Source organism: Rhea pennata, chromosome 11, assembly GCF_028389875.1.
Source record: "Rhea pennata isolate bPtePen1 chromosome 11, bPtePen1.pri, whole genome shotgun sequence".
NCBI classification, from domain to species: Eukaryota; Metazoa; Chordata; class Aves; order Rheiformes; family Rheidae; genus Rhea; species Rhea pennata.
In genome coordinates this window covers 5805901-5825346 of record NC_084673.1, presented here as the reverse complement: position 1 = coordinate 5825346, position 19446 = coordinate 5805901, and the positions used below count along the sequence as shown (strand labels likewise).

Sequence of the window (19446 nt, the reverse complement as noted above, 5' to 3'; positions counted from 1 at the left end):
AAAATTATCCATTATACTTTTGTATAAATTGGTATTAATTAGAAAGAAAACTCAAATCATTTTCTACAGACAGCCAAGATGAAAGGAACAGAAAATGGGTGTGGATGGAAATAACGCAGATACAATGTTCCTTCACCTCCTGAGTTACTTGAAAGGCAAAGTGGATCTACCATGTTGTGCTGTGGAGAAGGTAACAGTTAAAAAAAAAAAAAAAAGACCCACAGGATAGATGACTATTAGATTTGCTTGGAGGAAGCATGACCTAGTGGTTTGGGTTTTTTTTTTAGCTACTCCCTATTAAGAATTAAATGCATTAAGAGCTATAGGTAAAACTCAGCTATATAAAATGTTTAGCTCTCTCCTGCTGTCTGCACACTAGTTCTTTATTTTATTATCAGACTTTGTAAAATTTTACGTAACAGCTCTGGACTGAGGATTCACTAAAGGCTCTGACTGCACCACTGTAAGAATATTTGCCAGTACTGGAAGGATACTGGGCTAGTGGTGAAGCCCAGAGCCACACGCTCTGTATCTAAGTACTACACACATCCTTTTGCCATGACAGGAAGAGTAGAGTCTTTGCGATGCGAGTGGGAAGGCTCCAGGAACTGAGCACAGCGCAGTGTTTCTGACAGCTTCAGGAAATCTCCTCCATGATGAGTAGAGAAATCTCGCAGTACAAAGTATTTAAATAGATGGATAATCACCCCAGCAACCAAAACCACTTCCACGACAGAAGTCATTCAGGAGCATTCCCTATCTGCAGAGTACAGTCTCAGGTTTCTTAATGCAGGCAGGCAATATTTTATGTAAGCAAAGACTAGCCAGTGTTTTTAGGTAACTCACGGGGATTTCTAACATCAGTATAAAATCAAGAGGACCCAATACTGGCCAGAGGAATACAATTATTTTACTCCTCAGACAATAGGTTTTGTGACCTGACACACTTATCACAGAGTCTCTACTTGTCATGTCTCTACTTCTTTGGATCACTATACAGTTCTGAACTTCTTTTCCTCATCTGCATTTTCCCCTCACCTTTTCCCTGCCCTACCAGAACCAGAGTAAGGACTGGAACATCAGTCTGTCTCTAGTCCCATATAAATATTAATTATTCAGGCAAAATAAAGTAAACTGAGCAGAAGAAAGTGAAAGAAACAGTAACCTAGTGGTAAGAGGGCATCTCCCAGAGCCTTGCGCAATAGAAATTCCTGCTCCTGCCACAAAACATGGCACAAGTCTCAATCTCCCGCATCTCAGACGAGCAGTCTAACCGCAGCACGCAGCATGCGGGCACGCGCACACGCGTCCTCTCAAGGACTTTTCCATTCACCTAAAGAACTGAGCCCTGCTGGCAAGGTACAGCGAGGAGCAGTAGGATTGTGCCAATCCAGCTAGGCGAGCTTTGTGCGCGCCCAAAAAGCGAGGCACCAGCGAGATTAGCAAGCAGCTCTGTAGTATTTTTGCAGATGTCAGTGCTGGCTAAACAGTGATGGCACCTACATACCTTTAATAGTGCCTGGTATCAGGCGTAATCTCCCTCAAGGGCACATTATTGCACAATTGTCAGTTATGTGGGGCTCTGTGCTCTCCCAAGCATCAGGCACCAGCAACAGAGACAAGAACGCTGACTCCTGCTCTGGCGTATACAATAGTTTTCGCATTTCACTGGAGTCAACGCAGAGCTTTTAAAATAACAAAAGCTAGAAACAAGTAGCAGTGAGAGATGGGTGGAAAAGGAAGGAGATCAGCATAATTTCTGATTTTCAAGAGGTGGTCAGTGGATGCAAATGTTAAGTGTGTGATAGAAAAAGCAAGCAACTAAATTTGAATCCTGGGAAACTTACAAAGGGAGATCTAAAATCTGTCCTTAGAGACGAACTGGAAAATATCAGTTTGCCTAATTAATGTGTTTCTAAGCCTAGCCATTTTAAATTATGGTTTTTTTCTAATTTGATCATTCTGCTTATTATTACTTTGAACATCTCTGAAGTATGTTTATGTCTACTGCTCTAGGAGCTTCTGCTTAGAGAGGTTTCCAAAATGAGAAACATATTTAAAACACAGTAAAAAATCATAATTTTTTGAACGTATCCTGAAGACTAAAACCTGCTAGCATTAATTTTTAAAAACAAGAATTCTATTTTTAAGCATGTTGAACTCTATTAACTGATTGAAACCTATCAAGAAACAATTATTTCATCAGTTTTCACTGCAAACATTTTCAAAAATTCTGACAAGATTATGATTTCTATATATAAAGAATTTTTAACCATAAAATTATGTAATTTGTGGCTGGAAGACTGAAACTGCTAATGGAACTACTAGCAATGATGAAGAAATGCAGAATTGGGGAAAAAAGCATTTGGAAAAGATGAGCACTAACACATACATATCTTGCCTAAGTTACAACAGGAAAAAGTTTTTTTTTTTTTTATTTAGTATCTTCCATGATTTCAAATGGACAAAATATGTTAGTTCCTGTCCTGGATTGTTACATGATGTTACTGTGAAATACCAATGGCTGCTGCATTTATTTCACCGTATAAGCGCACTCATTTCACTGCTGGGTAAAGTCAAGTAATGGGTAAAATATTTTGCAATCCTGCTTGTTGAAAGGCTTAATATAAACCTTAATTATTCATCTGACTAGCAACAAAAATATATTGCAATGTTCATAATCATACAGCTGGGAATGACCTTATGTGGTAATTATGCTGTGGCATTTTTGTATTATACAGGGCTTGAAAGCCCGAATTAGAATAAAAACAAGGAAAGATGGTAACAGATACTGAACGAGTTACAGTCCACAAAAAAAATGTTTAATTTCATAAAGATAAAACGCAGCTTGTAGAAGCTGTCAGATGAATACAGCAGAACAAAGGTTACAGCGCCGAAGCGGAGCTGCCGAGGTTGCGTGCATCACCCGGACGGCGCTGCTGCGCCATCGGCCGCCCGCCGCCACGGGCCTCGCCGCGCGCTCGGGCCAGGTGAGACGCGCCGACCGCTCCCGCGGAGCAGCTGCCACCGGGACCCCGCCGGCCCCTCTCCCCAGGGCCGTGTCTGAGGGGAACCCGACGGGCGCCGCGGGCCCTGCGTGCAGCGGAGCCCGGCACTTCCGAGCTCGGCCGTAAGCGCAGCCGCGGGGCCGTCCCAGGGGCCGCCGCCGCCTCCCCAGGCGCTGCGGGCCGCGCCGCGCCGCCCGGGCGGAGGCCTCGGGGGCGGCCATGGTTAGCCCTCGCCCTCCTCCTCCTCGCCACAGCTGACATGGCGGCTGGCGGGGCGGACGCGCGCGGCAGGGGGCGGCGCTACGTGACGTCGGCCGGCGGCGGCGGGAGAGGGGAGGGGAGGGCAGGCGAGTCCGCCGCGATCCCGGCAGCCATAGCGACGACGCTACCTGCGGTGACGGGCGCCGCCGCCGGCGGGGGAGGGGGGGCGGACAAAGGGGGCGCCGCGCGAGCCCGCACCCAGCGGCCCCGGAGGGGTGAGTGCGGGGCGGCGGCCGGGGGGGCGGCGGCAGGGGCGGGGGGCGGCGAAGGGCGGGAGGGGAGGGGGCGCCCCCCCCCCCCCCCCCCCGCGGCGTTGCCCGGCAGCCGCCGGCCCCGAGCCGCCCTGACAGGCCGGGCCTCCCCCTCCGGCCCTCAGCGGCGGCAGGAGGAGGAGGAGGGGGGAGCGCGGCGCCTCCGCCGCGCTGCGAGGCCCCGCCGGGGCCTGCCGGGCCCGGCCGCGGGTGCGCGGGGCTGCGCTGCTGCAGCGGGGCCGCGGCGGTGCGGGCCGCGCCGCGGGAAGGGCCGTTAGCGCCTTCGTCGCTGCTCTGGTTGTGGAGTGGCGAAGAGGGAACCTTGGCGTGGGCAATTATGTCATTTTCTTTCCCTCCAGCAGACGCAGGTTCAGAGTCGAGTTAGGACGCGTTTGCTCCCTTCGCCCTCTTAGGAAACGGTGTTTTCTTCAGACAGTCTGTGGTGTCTTGGCGGTTGAGCTGACTGTTTACCTGGCCTGGGCTGGGGGGGGGGAGCCACGTAGCGCTAATGAACGCAGGTCGTGGTTGAGAAACGGTCAGTTTGGGACGCTGAGCACAACCTGAAAGTGAGGAAATGTAGGCTAAAGCAGGTATGGCCTTGAAAGTCAGCCCTAGGGTCGGGCCTCCTGAGGCAGGTAATAGTGTGGAGCAGAAACAGTGCACAGGTGGTATTTCATGTTCCCCTGCTTCTGCATATATCTCATTTGTACTTGAGTAAAGTCTATGTTACTGTCCCCTCTTCAGTGTCTGAAAAATAGAAGGAAAGAAATTAATGTGGACCTAATAAATCTTGGTGTTTGTAGCAGCACAATTTATGCCTGTTGTAGTCATCCACTCTAATAGGTAACGCTCCAGGATTGTTTAATGTCTGGAGCATCCTGGAGACAGTTATTAATTACATTTCATATCATCTTGTAAAGAGGTAAACAACAGTATATTTTGACCTAGGCTTTGCAAAATCTCAGAGTGGTTCTGCCTATTTAAATGTGACTATCTGCCCACTTACATATTTTGCAGAATATGTGCCTTTATGCATTAGCAAATTGAAGCGAGGTTAACCAGCTTGCTCAAGGTCGCAGAGTGTCAGTGACAGAGTTAGCACTAATGGAGTCCAGCAATCCCAACTCCTGGTCCTGTGCTCTAGTCATTGGATGACTCTCCCAAATAATTGCAGGTAGTTTAAACATTAGATTGTGTAAGTGCACATTCAGGCCTCCAAAAACTTTTGGAGAAACAAAATGTTAATAGACCTGTTCCAGATGTTACGTTGTGTTTGCATGTAGCTGAACGTTAAAGTAATTGCTTATTAGACTTCTGAAGAAGAGTTTGTGGCTTATTTTGTAAACACATGCTCAGAAGGCATACATACATCATTCATTAGTTTACTTGAGTATATACTATAGAAAATCTTATTGTGTAAATTTAGGGGGTAGATTGTGAGATATTATTGCATTATAACAAAAATAGATTACACTGTAATTTTTAATTTACAGTTTTTAAAACAGAAATGTGGAGGTTAGGACTCTAAGGAGGCTATGTTCTGAATAAAATGTTTAGCGGGTGATATTCTGTAGAGTTACTTGCAATTGTTAGGGGAAAAAATAACACACAAACATTCAGAAGTCACAGTGATGAGGCTGTTAGAAGTTAAAATGGAACAGAAGATTTAATTTGATTTAATTTTTCAGTGAGTATTGTTAAATATTACTGACTGTGATTTGTTTTTATTTCTAATCCTAGAGGAAAGTTACTTTTCATGTTTATTTTTCTGTCAAGTTAAATCTATGAAGAGAGGGATTTCAAAGGAAATGCTGGCAGATCTGTGCTATTGTGACACAAGCAGTATTATATTTAGTAACTTCAGGGAGGGGAGATCTTTAATGAGCTAAAAAAATTATCAGTGACGTTTGTCTGGACTTAAAAGGGTGCTGAAAAACTGGCTGACATTGTTAAGGTGTTATGTTTTGGCCCATGTCCTGTAACGAGCATTATTTTTGACAGATTCCTGCACCTGTGAAGAGTTTCATTGGTTGTACTAGGAGTCTATCTGCACGTTTAAGGCTGCAGAATTAAGGCCACAGATCTATGTTTTGCAAAGATTTGCAGATCTATGTTTTGCAAAGATTTGTTTGTGCTTAACTTCATGTTGTGCAAGTAATCATGGTGACTATGCCTGTGTTGCACACAGTGTAGCTGTGATACTGGTATATGTAATAGTGATATTGAAGCTTGTTTTAAATGAACAAGCTAGGATACCAAAGGCAGTCTGTTTTGTAGCTTTATTCTGAACACTTATAAGATTGAGGTTTAGTCTGCACAAAAGTTCTTTACAAGAAAGTCTGTATTTTAAGATCCTTAAAATTTCAGGTTGATGAGTGTTGTGTGAAAGGTAGGCTATTGTTAATATTATATCAGCAAATCTCCTCAGCATATGTGTAGTTTATAATGTAGTCTTTGGAATATCTCACCAAGTAACATCAGTGAAAGTACTTTTCCCAGCTAGGTGACTTTTAAGACAGAATAATTGTCTCAAAATGCATGCTTGTTGCTTTCATAGAAATGTCACACAAATTTATATCCCGAGTGACACTGCTGTGTCAGCAAACATGTGCTGTAGACCAGGGTTTGCCAGGTTTTACTTCTGCCAGTTTGAGTAGTAATTTCTTATCCAGCCAAGGTAAATAAGAAAATGAAGCAATAGTAGGATATACTTTTTTAAGATTAGTAGCTTTCATCCTGCAAGTTTGTGGAATCCTGGGGTGGGGGTTATGCACTGTGTTTTTGGTGGGTGTATTAGAAAAGAAAGTCAGTTATTAGGCTTAGTGATCCATACCATGATTGACGTTGTGATTTTGTGAGGTTTTAGACACCTAAACCTTTGGCTGAGCTGAAGATCATCAGTAGCTGGAGTTGTAGTATGACTTCAGGATTTGGAATGAAACCTGTACAGTGTTTAAATAAACAGTAAAGCATCAACATCATGCTAATGGTTTGAAATAGTCTTTTTGAATTATAGTAAATAGAGTCACTCTGAAATACCTAGCAGTAGTTTGCTTTGGTATGGTAGTCTGAAGAACATATTAAAATATGGTTTAAAACATTTATTAGAAAAAAATAACTTCTTCATTTCAGAAGATTGCCTGTATATATGTACATATGTATAACGTTTGCAGTATATATAGGTATGAGAACCTTTGGTTCTCATACATGCTTATTGTATATTGCTTTGAATTAACTTTTCACGGGATTTTTTTTTTTATGTTCTGGCTGTAAGAAGTTTCAGAACAAAATGTTTTGTATTCCTGTGAGCTGGCATATTTTTTTCACATTAGATTCTCATATAATCTTTATATATTTGAATGGAACAATGGCTGTTACTCAGCAATAGTATATTAAGTTGTTCAAGAAATAATACTTAGACTTGCTATACAAAGTGATTCCAGAATTTATTAATTCTTCTGGAACAAAAGGGATTTACCAAAAACCTAGAAAGCACTTAGAACCAAATCCCCGTTTACAGATCTGATGGGGTGGGGGTGGCACCAAGGTTGGTTTTCTTGTGTTCTTTTTGTTTTCTGTTCCCCCCCACCCCACCCCAGACCTATCTTAGTAAGGTAGTGGAACATCAACTTGGAACTCTATCACTGGAGATTTGTTTTCAGAATATTATTAGTAGCATTTCAGTGAACTAGAAATAAATCTGTGCTCTGAAAAGAAACTGGATCTTGGGAAAAGAGATTCCAACAAGAACCATACTTTCAAATTCTACAAGGATGATTTTCTTTTTTTTTTTTTTTCCCTCTTTTTTTTAAAAGAGGCTGAAAAGCTTAGATTGTGAATAAGAATCAGATCCTGCAAATCTGAAGGTATGAAAAGGACTACAAATACTGTCTCTGCATGTTCTAGTGAACATCTAAACTTGTGTTTTTTTTTTTTTTTTCAAATATGAAACACTTATCTGATGTTTGGAAATGTGAACATTATGATGTTCAGAACATAAAAACAAGCACTTATTTTTGATTGTTCATACTACTGGGGCTATTCTGTGCTGGAAATTTTAGAAACTAAGTTTCTTCAGGTGCTACCAGACTAGTTTACATGTCCAGTGAGCACCTCAAATGGCCATTGTTTTATAAAGCTTCATTGAAAGTAGAACTTACAGCTAATAAGTCAGTAGGAAGTTAGTTGTGTTCTTCTTTTAGTATTTTTCTACTTTAGAATAACATTAACCTGCGAAGGAGACCTTGAGTTTGATTAGTAACCTATGGAGATACAGTAAAATATGACGTTCTTGGAAAAGATGTATATAGCTGTTTTATTTTTGTCTGTCTGTAGTATGTAAAGTCAATGGTAAGTACATTCAGGAATCTGGCCTTAATTTTGTTTTGTGAACTAGATTTAAGATTGTTACTTGATCAGGTCATGGGTTCTGGTTTTAGTTGTGGAGTGACACTCAGAACAAAATTGGAGGTAGTGGAAGGGAGAATTATGATAGCTGTACTTTGATTAGAGACAGTGGTGGTAGAATACCTTATTTTTTAATCAAGTAACAAATCCAAAATCTATTTGGTATTATTCATCCTAGTTATTTTTAAATTCATTGCCTTTAACTACCATCCAATTGTAACAACAATATAGTTTAAGCAAGGCATGAAGATGTTCTCCATTCTTTTGTTCCGAGTCTGTGATTTGACATACCTCAGTGCATATGTGAGCAGATGCGTAAGTTATTACACTTCATCCTGGAATGTTTTGAGTAGGTCACTGCTGCAGCAGGATTCTTGTTTAAGTGATGACTGCTGCTGCCTTATGTCTTGTGCTTCCTCATCTCTGCTCTGTCTTTTCTCAAGTGTTAGTTTCACGAGGCAGGGATGGAATTTTGTTGTTTGGTTTGTGTTTGCAAAGAAGCAGCATGAGCAACCCTTGTCATGGACGGGGACCCAAAGTGCTTTAGTGATGCACTGAAGGAGTGCTTTTCCATTTATTTAATAGTGGTTTTTTTTTTTTTTTTTTTTTTAACTAGAGGGAAACCTGATACAAATATATATTTTTATTTCCATGTTTTTGAAGGAACTTAAATATAGATTTATAACCAGGCATCAGGTGCTGTATTTTTAACATTTTTGTTGTCTGCATTAGTTTGCTATAGATTTATGGAAATAATCTTCTTCCCCTTTTCTCCTTTTTTCCTTTAGAATTGCCAAAATGCTTTGGAATTCTTAAACGATTCAAAAACTGAAGTCTCTGAGGATTCAAAATCATAAGAACACAAGAAGCAGCAAGGAGGATTCAGTGCCAATGCAGCAACAAAAAAGACAACCAGAGTTAGTGGAAGGAAATCTTCCTGTTTTTGTTTTTCCTACAGAACTTATATTTTATGCAGATGACCAGTCAACACACAAGCAGGTGTTGACTCTTTATAACCCCTATGAGTTTGCCTTAAAATTCAAAGGTGGGTTTCCTAGGTTAAGTTCTATTAAAGGGTTAGTTGGTAATCTTGAAGAGCCTACTTATAAACCATGTAACAAATCATATTGGTGGCAAAACTAAACTTGTGTCTATACATAGATATGTTTATACAATTTTTGAGGTATTCATGTTTTATTACTGCTACTGTCCTTTTCAATTGCAGTTCTTTGTACAACTCCCAATAAATATGCGGTGGTTGATGCTGCTGGTGCAGTGAAGCCTCAGTGCTGTGTTGATATGTAAGTAAAAGTTGGTTATTTATTTCTTCCTTATTATAGGACATCTGAGAGTTCCTTCATTTCCTTTATTACTCAAGAGGCAGTAAATGCCAGTATATATAGTATAAATTAAATTAGATAAATATATAGGATTTTTCTAATCTCTTATATTCTTCTGGTTGCCCAGTCTTTGCTGTCCTTTTGCTTTAGGACAGAGGTACTAGAATATTGGATATATTTTCTTTTTTAATTTTGTCTTTAAGCATAAGTAAAATGCTAGTAAATGGATCCTGTAGTATAGTTTGTAAATCAGCAGAGAGAGTAATACGAGCCTCCTCTAAGTACTTTCTTATTTCTAAGAAGAAAAGCAAGACCCCCAGGGCTGGGATTTCTTTGTGAGAAATATCTGTTTGCAGACTGGCAAAATGAAAATGTATGAAGTTCTACTGAGCACACTTTCCTGGGACATGTTTAATAAAGGTACTTTTGCCTACCTTTCCCCCTGACTACCACTCTTGTTCTTCCTCTCTCCTTTCCTTGCTTCTCCTTTCAGGTCCCAACCCAATATCAGAGAAATGATGAAGATTGGTTAAGTTATCACAATGATGTATAGGGCCTGTTGGCTGCTATGATTCAAAGTAGCAAAAGCAATAGCTATTTAAACTAAAATGGCTTGATCTTTTTCAATCTTCCATTTGCCACAGTATTTCTGTGCTGGTGCGTGTGAGTTCTGGATAGTCAGGTATGGCTAAAGACAGTATGAAGTACCTAAAAGAGCATACCGAGCTTTCTGACTAGAAATTTGCCAACTGTAAGACTCTGGAATCTCTGGCAGATGAATAGCTGTATTAAAAACAAAACAAAACAAAACAAAAACAACAAAAAAACCCACTAAATGATCTGGGTTTTGCCAGATAAATGGTACTGTGCTTAGGGAGCTGGTCTTTTCATTATGTCAGTTTCATTAGGTATAATTTAGAAAATTCTGGGGACTCACCAAATAGAGAGGATGTTTAAAACACTGTTTGGACTAATAAGTTTGCGCATTATTTGGTGAATAATCCTAAAAACAGCACAAAATTGATCAGAAGATACAAGCATATTAGTGAGCTGTTCTAGTCTTTAGCAGACATTTGCGCAATGTTGATTACATTTAGGTCATTTTGACAAATGTCTTTTAACAACTAAATGAAAATAAGATACATACTTGTTGCACAGGATTTCTTTCTGTAGCAAAAACCCCACCCTTTCCAACGGTTGTTGTCTAAAGGCAGTGTTTACTGCTAGGGTATGAGCAGTACTACGTTAAGTATGGCCATTTGCCAGATAAACAGATATTCTACAGAGCTTGTAATTATGCAATGATCTCTAAAAAGAAACAGGAGAATGTATCTGTTTATAAGGGGCTGCAGAGAAACATCTCTTTGCTTGGCAGCAGATGCATATTCTCATAGCACAGTGTTACGTAAAGGTTCTGTTTAGGTTGATACTTGGTACCATGGCACTAAGAGTAGAAACAAAATTTAAAAAGAAATGTTAAAGGAAGAAAAGAATTGCACCTGATATCCTGATGTGTTCAATTGTATGAAATAAGATTGTTGGAAAAAAGCCTTTTGTTTTAGTGAAGGCAGTTGCCCAGCTATTAATCAAATTACTTTCTGAAAGCCTGTCATAAGCACACTCTTTTGCTCCTAAAGCAATGTAGAACTACCTATATTGCTGCAAGCTTCTAGCTTAGATGATGACTTGCTCTGTTTCCTTGTTGAATAGTCTATTCAAACCAGATACCAATTACAAGAACTAGTTATGTGTTAATTACTGACTTTGTAGATGTTGTGATGTCATATAGTTCCTTTAAATGCAGTCTAAAACATAAAAATCTTTTTGCAACTTTGTATGTTGCCACAAGGATAAGTTTTTTTTTGAAACAATTTTAAGAATACTATCCAGTATCACTAAAGATAAAAAGACTTTCCTCCCATTCTCCAGAAGCTGTCAACTTTCTTGAAGCCACTTACTTTTTTTAAAAAAAATCAGATTAGCTGTTATTTTCTTAGAAATGTAGAGTAGCCTTTCAAGAAAAAAAATCTACCTTGGAAAAAATAATTACAATCCATATTAACCCTAAGAATTGATATAGCCTCAAAACCTAAATGGTATTGGTTTTTTTAAAGCTAGGTATGTGAGTGTTTTCATAGTATATTTGCAGAGAGGAGATAGCTGAGCAAAGCACATTCACAGAAAGGTCTCTGTGGCCTTTGACCAGTGTTATTTAAAAATTGCTTTTTGTGACTCCTACATGCTTTTTTTTTTTTTTTTTTTTTTCCTATGATATGCGTAAGACTGGGAGGAATATAACAACCATCCCTCTGTTTTACAGTTGAAGCCATCTTAGTCAACCTGTTCAAGAGAGTAGAGCTCAGGGTAGTAGCTGAGCAGCAAGAAAGCTTAATTTGAAAACAACCGAATCTCTCGTTAGGACTCAAGGAGTATGTTTACACTGCAGTCCGAGTTGCGACTACATCTTGTGTAGATGTACCTGACCTAGCTCTTGCTGGCTAGTGGAGTAGTTGCAACTTCATGCATTTCAATGCAGGCTGCAAAATACACTCAAGGTTAGATGAACAAAGCTCTGACAGAACAGAGCCCTATTACTGATATCCAGATTTGCTCACTGAAAGACAGCCAAGACATGTTTATACAAATACACAGCTATAATTTTGACTGCACTGTAAACATGCCCTGAATGGTGGGCTAGTGACTTTGAAAATGCCTTTTTCTCAATTTTTGCTATGGGGGAATGAGTTTTGCTTCTGAGAAAACACTGTCAAACTTTGAGCATGTTTTCCTCAAAAAGCTAGGCTTTTGCCATTACCTTGTCTGTCCACATGTTTGGCAGTCCTGCTCTTCTTTCCTTCCCTGTCCACCCCTGCCTCCCCATACCTTTTGAACTCATTGGCCAATGTCAAACCACTTTGATAAAACATTAGGCATCTATCAAATAATTGATAATTCATGAAAAGTGGCAGCTAGGTTTTAGATTGAGACAAAGGCTGCGTTCTGAGATAAAGAATTAAATATTCTTTTTGGCCAGCCAATTGGATCAGGTGTGTTTGGGAACCAGAGAACCTCTCATGTGCAGCCAGCATGGGGAGGGGAGAGAGAGAACGACAGCAGATCTCCAAGAATGTTGAGTAGAGGAGCAGGGAACAAGGATCTGGACTATTGCATTGAATCTATATATGGGGGAAAGAGGGGAAACGTGGGGCTGTAGGATGTATTTCCACAGGAGACTTGCCTTTATTAGTTCCGCTGTTCAGAAATGTTATTTTCCTGTGCAGTGTGATCCGTCACAGAGATGTTCGGGCTTCTCACTATGGTGTGATAGATAAATTCCGCCTGCAAGTGTCTGAGCAGAGCCAGAGGAAAGCACTGGGGAGAAAGGAGATTATTGCTACTCTGCTTCCATCTGCAAAGGAACAACAACAAAAGGAAGAAGAGGAAAAACGAATAAAAGAACATCTGACTGAAAGTGTCTTTTTTGAGCAGACTTTGTGTCAACCAGGTAGTTGAAATCTTTCTTTGACTCCTCTGAAGCAGTTTTGAATAGCTCAAGTGACTAGAAAAAAAATAGACTAAGATAAATTTAAAAATAATTCTTTTAATTACCTATAAGACTGCCATCTTTATCACTGAAGGATGGTAGTGATCAGGAACCTTAATCTGGCTGTTTTGCTTGTGATAAAGATCCTTTGCTGTTCAAAACTCGCATATTATGCCTTGAAGAGTACATACTGCATTCCTCTAGTGCAGAATTTCTATTATAATCAATAGGAACTCATCTGCAAAAGGATAGGAGTTATTTTTCCCCCTGGGCTCTTTCTTTCAGAACATATGCCCATTCTGAGTTTGTTCCAAAGCCTTAATCCTCTATTTCCTGATGAGCAGGAAATATTGCCAAAACAACTTCTAAAATGCTCGTTGTTCTATGCCATCTCCTTTGTTGGTTTGAAAAGGACAGAAAAGTACAGTTGCTAGCTGGAAGCTCTCTGCAAGTTACGTATGAGGAGCTGAATCAACAGCCTTGGGCAAAGTCTGGACTGACCAATTAAATTGTAATGGGAGGGGAAGATATGAAATGTATTGAGTTTTTACTGTAGTCTGAACTGATTCTTATTCTTGACTTGACTACCTTCTTGTTAGTTTCACTGATTTATACTGTAAATATTCTTGCCGCTATTTATTTTTCAAGATGAGAACAGAAATCAATTCCAGAAAATAGATTAACTTGCTTGAGAAAGTTCCTGCTGATAAAACCAAGTTGTTAAACTATTTATATATGTTTTATTGGCTGATGAAATACCTTTTACTGAAAAAAACCTCAAGATAGATAATAGGAAGATCCACAGTTAAAGAAAGCAAACCGTTAAGAGCTCTGGAATCATTGAACAAAATGTTTGAACCATCTGAAGAACCTGATACTGGCCGTAATTCAAATGGCTATTCCTCTGCTTAAAAAGAAATTTGCTTGTTACATTATATGGCGACAATAAACAGAGCAACTATAATGTTTTGTACATAACTTGCAGTCTAGAAATAATCGATCGACAGAATTAAAATAGGACCCATATTGCTAGCTTCTTTGAGGATACAAAAACTTGATAGAAACGTTGGCTAATTTCTAATGGGTCTTAAGAACTTGGTTAGAGATACTCAACTAACATATTATCAGCTCTTTTTAAAGGCTACGCACTGTGCCTTGAGTAGGTTCCAGCTATTAAACAGCAGCAGAATAAAGACTCTGAAGGACAGAATTTCATCTGTAGTGTGCATTTCCATAGTGATACTGCACTGTCAGAGTGCTTCACACTCACAGTTTTTGAAGTAACTTTCAAATGCTACTACTTTGTGGTATAAACTGCTTCTGGCAGGTGCAACCCTTGATTCCTGTAAGGAAAGAACAGGAACTTACCCAGCCCAAGAATTTCTGCTCTTGTAGTCTTTTTCTTTTGGGGGCATGGGGAGGTCTGGAGAAGTAAACAGATTCTGCTGCCTGTGCTGCTCCTTTAGGTATTCTTTCCTAATTGATTACTAATTACTGAATGAACATCAATCAAAGCATGGAGTTAGGATGTGTGGTGAAAGCTCAAGCATTGCTGAAACCATCCAGCTGTCTTGAGTGTGTATATATAGCCACTGGGCCTGTCAGACTGTGTTTCTGCAGAAGGGAGGTGTTTGGTAAGTCATGTGAAAACAAGTTTCAGCATCAGGCTCAACAGGGAGCAAAATGAAAATGATTTAGGAAGATGGATTTAAATTTTTGTCTTGTCTCTTCCTCCTTTCCCCCCCCCCCCAAACTTCAAAGGAAAATCTCAGATTAGTGCAGCTCTGATATACTGCAGATGTTTTAAAAAATATTTTTTAACATTTATATTGCTTAGATATTCCTTACAACGGGTATAATTTTATTTTTCAGAAAACAGAACTGCCTCATCGGGACCTAGTTTACTAACAGTCTTCCTGGGTATAGTGTGCATTGCAGCACTAATGCTACCTACTTTGGGGGAAGTGGAATCCCTGGTGCCTCTCTACCTCCATTTAAGTGTGAATCAAAAGTTAGTAGCTGCTTATGTTTTAGGTAAGTATTTTGGATTTTGTAAATGTTTTCCTGCAACTTCTTTGATTCAAGGAAATTTCTCCCATGTTTGCTTCAGGAAACTTAGTGGAGACAAAGCATGACAGTGCATTTTCTTTTGCATCTCCACTTACATGCCCCAGGGATATAAAGGGAAATCAATTAACATAAGTATTCTGGGCCAAATTTTAGTTGATATTTGTAATAAACAGGCCCCTACCTGCTAATTTGACCAGTCACCAAATGAAGGTGAAATTGCCAATGCCTCTAATCTGCCAACAAAGCTGAATGGAATGTGGTGGTGTTTCTTATTCTTACACTGCGATACAGAGTTGTTATATTGGAGAACCTAGATCTCTCCTGTTGTTTTAAATTCTATCTCCAACCTAGAGGAACTGGTTTGAAAACCTCCATCCACTAGCTTCTTAATAAGGAGTTGAAATAAGCTTCTTAATAAGTTGTTGCAAGTACTTGCTGACAGACAATTACTATCTTGACTTTTAATTTGCTCCTGAATTAGCAAGCATAGAAAAGTTGCACATTTCATTTGATAAGACTATTTTTCTGTAACTCTTTCAGATTTGAAGAACAGTCATACTAAACTCATTCTCGTGTCCTACTACCTGGCAGAAATCAGGAGTTAAAGGAAAGGAGCTAGGCAGCCTCAAACTGATAGATAGAGGTGAGGTAGTGATTGAAAAAGATGCAGGTTCTCAGTGGTTAACGCATACACTTATGTTAATGACTGGCTCATTTAAGTCAGTCTGTAGTGATGAAATGGTGTTTAAACTCACCTGTCACTAACAAAAAGCCCACAGCTTTGTCTGAGCTGATGGTGATGTATTTTTGGATCAGGACCTTGCAGGAGCCCTTGCTTTATTTTTACCTCTAGTCTTGAAAATTACTCCAATTCGAGCTGTTGCCAATTACAGTATTCACCTGTATGACTTCATACATTTGCAACAATTTACCTGTTTCTAGATGCAATATAAAGTAAAATGAGTTCTTACCTGTTTTGATTCCTTTGGTAGCAGTGCTCTTAGGCACATGAATAGCACTGTATTCTGTATCATTCTGTATGCAGTTCTTATTCCTAAAGAATACAGGTTGATTGCCCTTGAGCAGACAAAAACACTTTCTTCCACAGCTAAGTACAAAATGGAAGGCTTAGCCTTTAAAGGCTAATTCTCCTAAAATGGAGGTTTATACCACGCCAGCTTGGCTCTGTGACATGTGAAGTATTTACTTTACAGAAATGCTTTACAAAATAAACCGCTTATTATCTGATATGTAACTATATAAGTGGTATAGGCTCTCTGTAGGACCTTTCTGTAACCTCTGTTACTACTCTGTAAAGATCTAGATAACCTGAGCTAAGGTCTATTCCAGTTTTTGTAGTACTGATTTTCTGAGCTAGTGCACAACTTAACAAATAGCTGATCTATATTTCCTGTTTAACAAAGAAAATGCTTATCTAATGGAAGGCAGTGTTGCAACGTTGTTCTGTCATGCTTCTATCTTTGAAATCTTTATAAAGTAAATAATTTAAATTAGTATGTAGTGGCAGGATAGTAAAATAATATCAGTAATTTCTTTGTCCATGGTGAGAACACAATGTTAGGTGAACTCTGTGTAGTAAAGGGCTATTAATATTTCCTGAGACTGGAAGAAAGCAAGATTGCCCCAAAACTCAGAATTCTAACTGAAGAAAAGTGCTATTACCTTGTTACATAAGATTGGGATTCAAGGAGACCTAATGTCTTTTCATATACCTCATTGCCTTGCACAGTATAACCCCATGGCTAAGAACTTGCAGATTTGTACTTTTTTCCTGTGTCAGCACATCATTAAAGTGAATTTTTCAGTGTTGTGAGTATGTTTTTTAGCCCCAGATCTTCTGCTTTCATCTGTTGAACACCTCTTTTTAATTGCTTTTTACCTTTAATTATCAGAGCAGTTCCTTTCCTCCCCCCTTTTAAAGGTCACAACAAAGAATCTGTAGAAAGTTCCCTGTACAGACCGACAAGGAAGCTTAACTGATCAAAGACTAGTTTTAGACAAAGATGCTATTCTGCACAGAGCAGAAAAAAGTCTTGTAGTTCGTCTTGTAGTTTTCCATTAATCTGCCTTAGTGATGATTCAGCATTTGAATTACATTGCCATAACTACCTCCAGTCAAATTTGCCATCTTGTGTGCTAGTGTTGTGCTTACCTACGTTAAAATCTCAGTGGTATTTTCTAGCAATGAGATCTACAATTGTTTGGAGCATTTACATATTCTTTAAAGTTCTGTTAGTAGATTTACTGTACTTAATGTAATTTCCTACACAGATTTTGACTACATCAAGTTCTGGAGCAATACTTTTAGTATTTAAGTGATAAGTGATTAAGTAATACACACACACAAACACACACACACACACACACATATAATGTGTGTGTGTATGTGTATATATATGTGTGTGTGTGTGTGTGTATATATATATATATATATATATAAATTAATTCTGTATGCATTTTTGCTCTCACCTTATTTTCTGGCCTGTGGCAGGATAACTGACTTTTCTATTTTGAATGTTTTATTCACTGAAGTTAAAATGTTTAATTCTTAATTCTTATCTTTCAGGTCTCATCACCATGGTTATTTTGAGAACATGAGCAATGATTTAATAGGATGTCAAACACCTTACTGTATATTCACATCATGAATGTGGACTGCCTTTTACTCCCACTTGGCTCATTAAAATGCTAGCAAAACTGTTCAGTGATTTAAGATACCTTCAGAAGTGTAATATATTTTAACTATGTATAATAAATGAAAGACTCAAGCACTTTTAGGTGCTTCTGTAACAGACAGCTATGAAATGTTCAGTGATACCTGTGAAAATAATTTGAAAAACTTTTATATCTACACCTACTGTACAAAATCCTTATTAAAGCAACATTTGTTATTTTTAGTCTATGTTCACATCAGTGTGTGATCACTATAAAAGCAAACTGTCTTATGTAAAACATTCATTTGGTTTGTGGTTGTACATACTGAGATTGGTGCGTAACACTTCTGTATACATACCAGAAGGGTTAAAGTCATGCCTAATCATTGAAGAAAATTAAAAATTCCATCAGTGATACTATGAAATAAACCATTAAATTTAGGTGAAGTAGTAGTTCTCAAATTCCTTACTTCACTATTACAAGTATACCACTGAGTGCTTTTCTTACCTGGGGAAATAATTTCTGCAACAGCCATTTTTTATCACGATTATAGACAATAATATAGAATTAATTGTGTAATTGGATCCTTTCATTTTTTTAGGGATGCATGCAATATACAAATGGAATGGCATTAATACAAGTGGAACTCATGCTACAAATAATACAGAAGATAAATCAACACTTTTCCCTTGGTAGAGACTAAACTAAGTATAGCAACAAAGGCATTCCCCTACACTTTTCCCCCTCATATAGCTATGATAGTGGATTTCTTTCGTATGAGAAACTCCTGCTCAAAAAAATTTTTTTTATATATGTTCTAGGTGAGTGTTTACAATTTATCTTGTTTCATTTAACAAGTATTTCCCTTCATTTGATATCTCATTGTAGAGATACTTAGTTTAAAAATCTTATTTCTACTGAGGGCCCAGTATTCCTGCATTTGGTTCATGCACACAAATCCCTTGTTTATTTATAGGAGGCTTCTATAAAATGCTTGGATCTGTATAAAAATTGTTTTGGAAATTAAACCTTCTTTCCCCCTACATATTATGAGTCACTTTTCTGTTCATGCACGGAGGTATAAAGAAGCCATGCAGACATGAGTGGTGGTGGTCTTAAAAAAGTGAGGTTGAATTTAAGTTAATAATCGCTGTATGTTTTTCTTTATATATAAATACACTAAGTCTTTAAAGGACAATAAAATGTTACTTTAATTTGATTCTCGTAAGGACTGAGATTGTGTCATCTATCAGACAGTGAAACATTTAACAGTCTTAAAAAAAAAGTTACTAACCAGTTTGAGCAGTTGGTGTTCCAAATCCTGTACTGCATATTCAGTACTTTCTTTCCAGTTACAAACTCGTAAGATCCTGTTTAGCTCCAACTGTTCTGCCATCATGGAGTTGCATTCTTGTAGCTCCATTGTTATTCTCAAGTACCTACGCTGCTGAATCTGATTTTCATGAGGTGAAAACCTCTTCTTGAGGAATGGTAAAAGAGTCGAACAGAAGTTAGGGAGAAAAACTGTCACGTGGTACATCATTGCCTATGTTATATATTAATGTACCTACATTTTTATGTGGGCAATAGCAGAACTCTCTTGTCTTAAGCATCTAAGCTAAATGATTAAGTACTCATATTAACAACAACAACAAAAATTCCATATTCTTGGCGTTCTAATCACGGACCAGGGTCCTGTTTTGCCAAACGCAGAAGTACAAAAGGGGGAGTTAAATCCCGTATCAGGGAACTCACAATCACTATAACCCAGTCTGGACACCAGTGGTCTTAGTCCTGAATGACAGTGCATTAACATGTACCAGATTAAAAAGTGAGAATATATGACAGACATACTTCCAGTGTTCTTTTTTAAGGAAGTTAAAGAAAAG

At 38.8% G+C, this 19446-nt stretch overlaps 1 protein-coding gene across 3 annotated transcripts; it reads left to right on the top strand.

Moving 5' to 3' along the window:
• The first annotated feature begins 3388 nt into the window (after positions 1 to 3388).
• On the top strand, positions 3389 to 18785 carry MOSPD1 (motile sperm domain containing 1). 3 transcript variants are annotated; one of them, XM_062584886.1, is made up of 6 exons: positions 3389 to 3484; positions 8716 to 8972; positions 9153 to 9228; positions 12549 to 12772; positions 14684 to 14845; positions 17469 to 18785. In XM_062584886.1, exons 2-6 carry the CDS (start codon positions 8819 to 8821, stop codon positions 17498 to 17500), a joined length of 648 nt encoding a protein of 215 aa, XP_062440870.1. In that variant the 5' UTR covers positions 3389 to 3484; positions 8716 to 8818; the 3' UTR covers positions 17501 to 18785. The 3 variants fall into 3 exon arrangements, with proteins under 3 accessions (XP_062440870.1, XP_062440868.1, XP_062440869.1); XM_062584884.1 differs by having other exon boundaries at positions 12549 to 12775; XM_062584885.1 differs by lacking the exon at positions 3389 to 3484 and adding an exon at positions 4558 to 4694 and having other exon boundaries at positions 12549 to 12775.
• The last annotated feature ends 661 nt before the right edge of the window (positions 18786 to 19446 follow it).

What these genes read in the sequence shown, in the direction of transcription:
- MOSPD1 (XM_062584884.1), top strand. Translation starts at nt 8,819, where the DNA reads ATGCAGCAACAAAAAAGACAACCAGAGTTAGTGGAAGGAAATCTTCCT. An exon ending in GACTTTGTGTCAACCAGGTA is followed by an intron (nt 12,776 to 14,683) that starts GTTGAAATCTTT and finishes TTTATTTTTCAG; the next exon opens with AAAACAGAACTGCCTCATCG. An exon ending in AGTAGCTGCTTATGTTTTAG is followed by an intron (nt 14,846 to 17,468) that starts GTAAGTATTTTG and finishes CTTATCTTTCAG; the next exon opens with GTCTCATCACCATGGTTATT.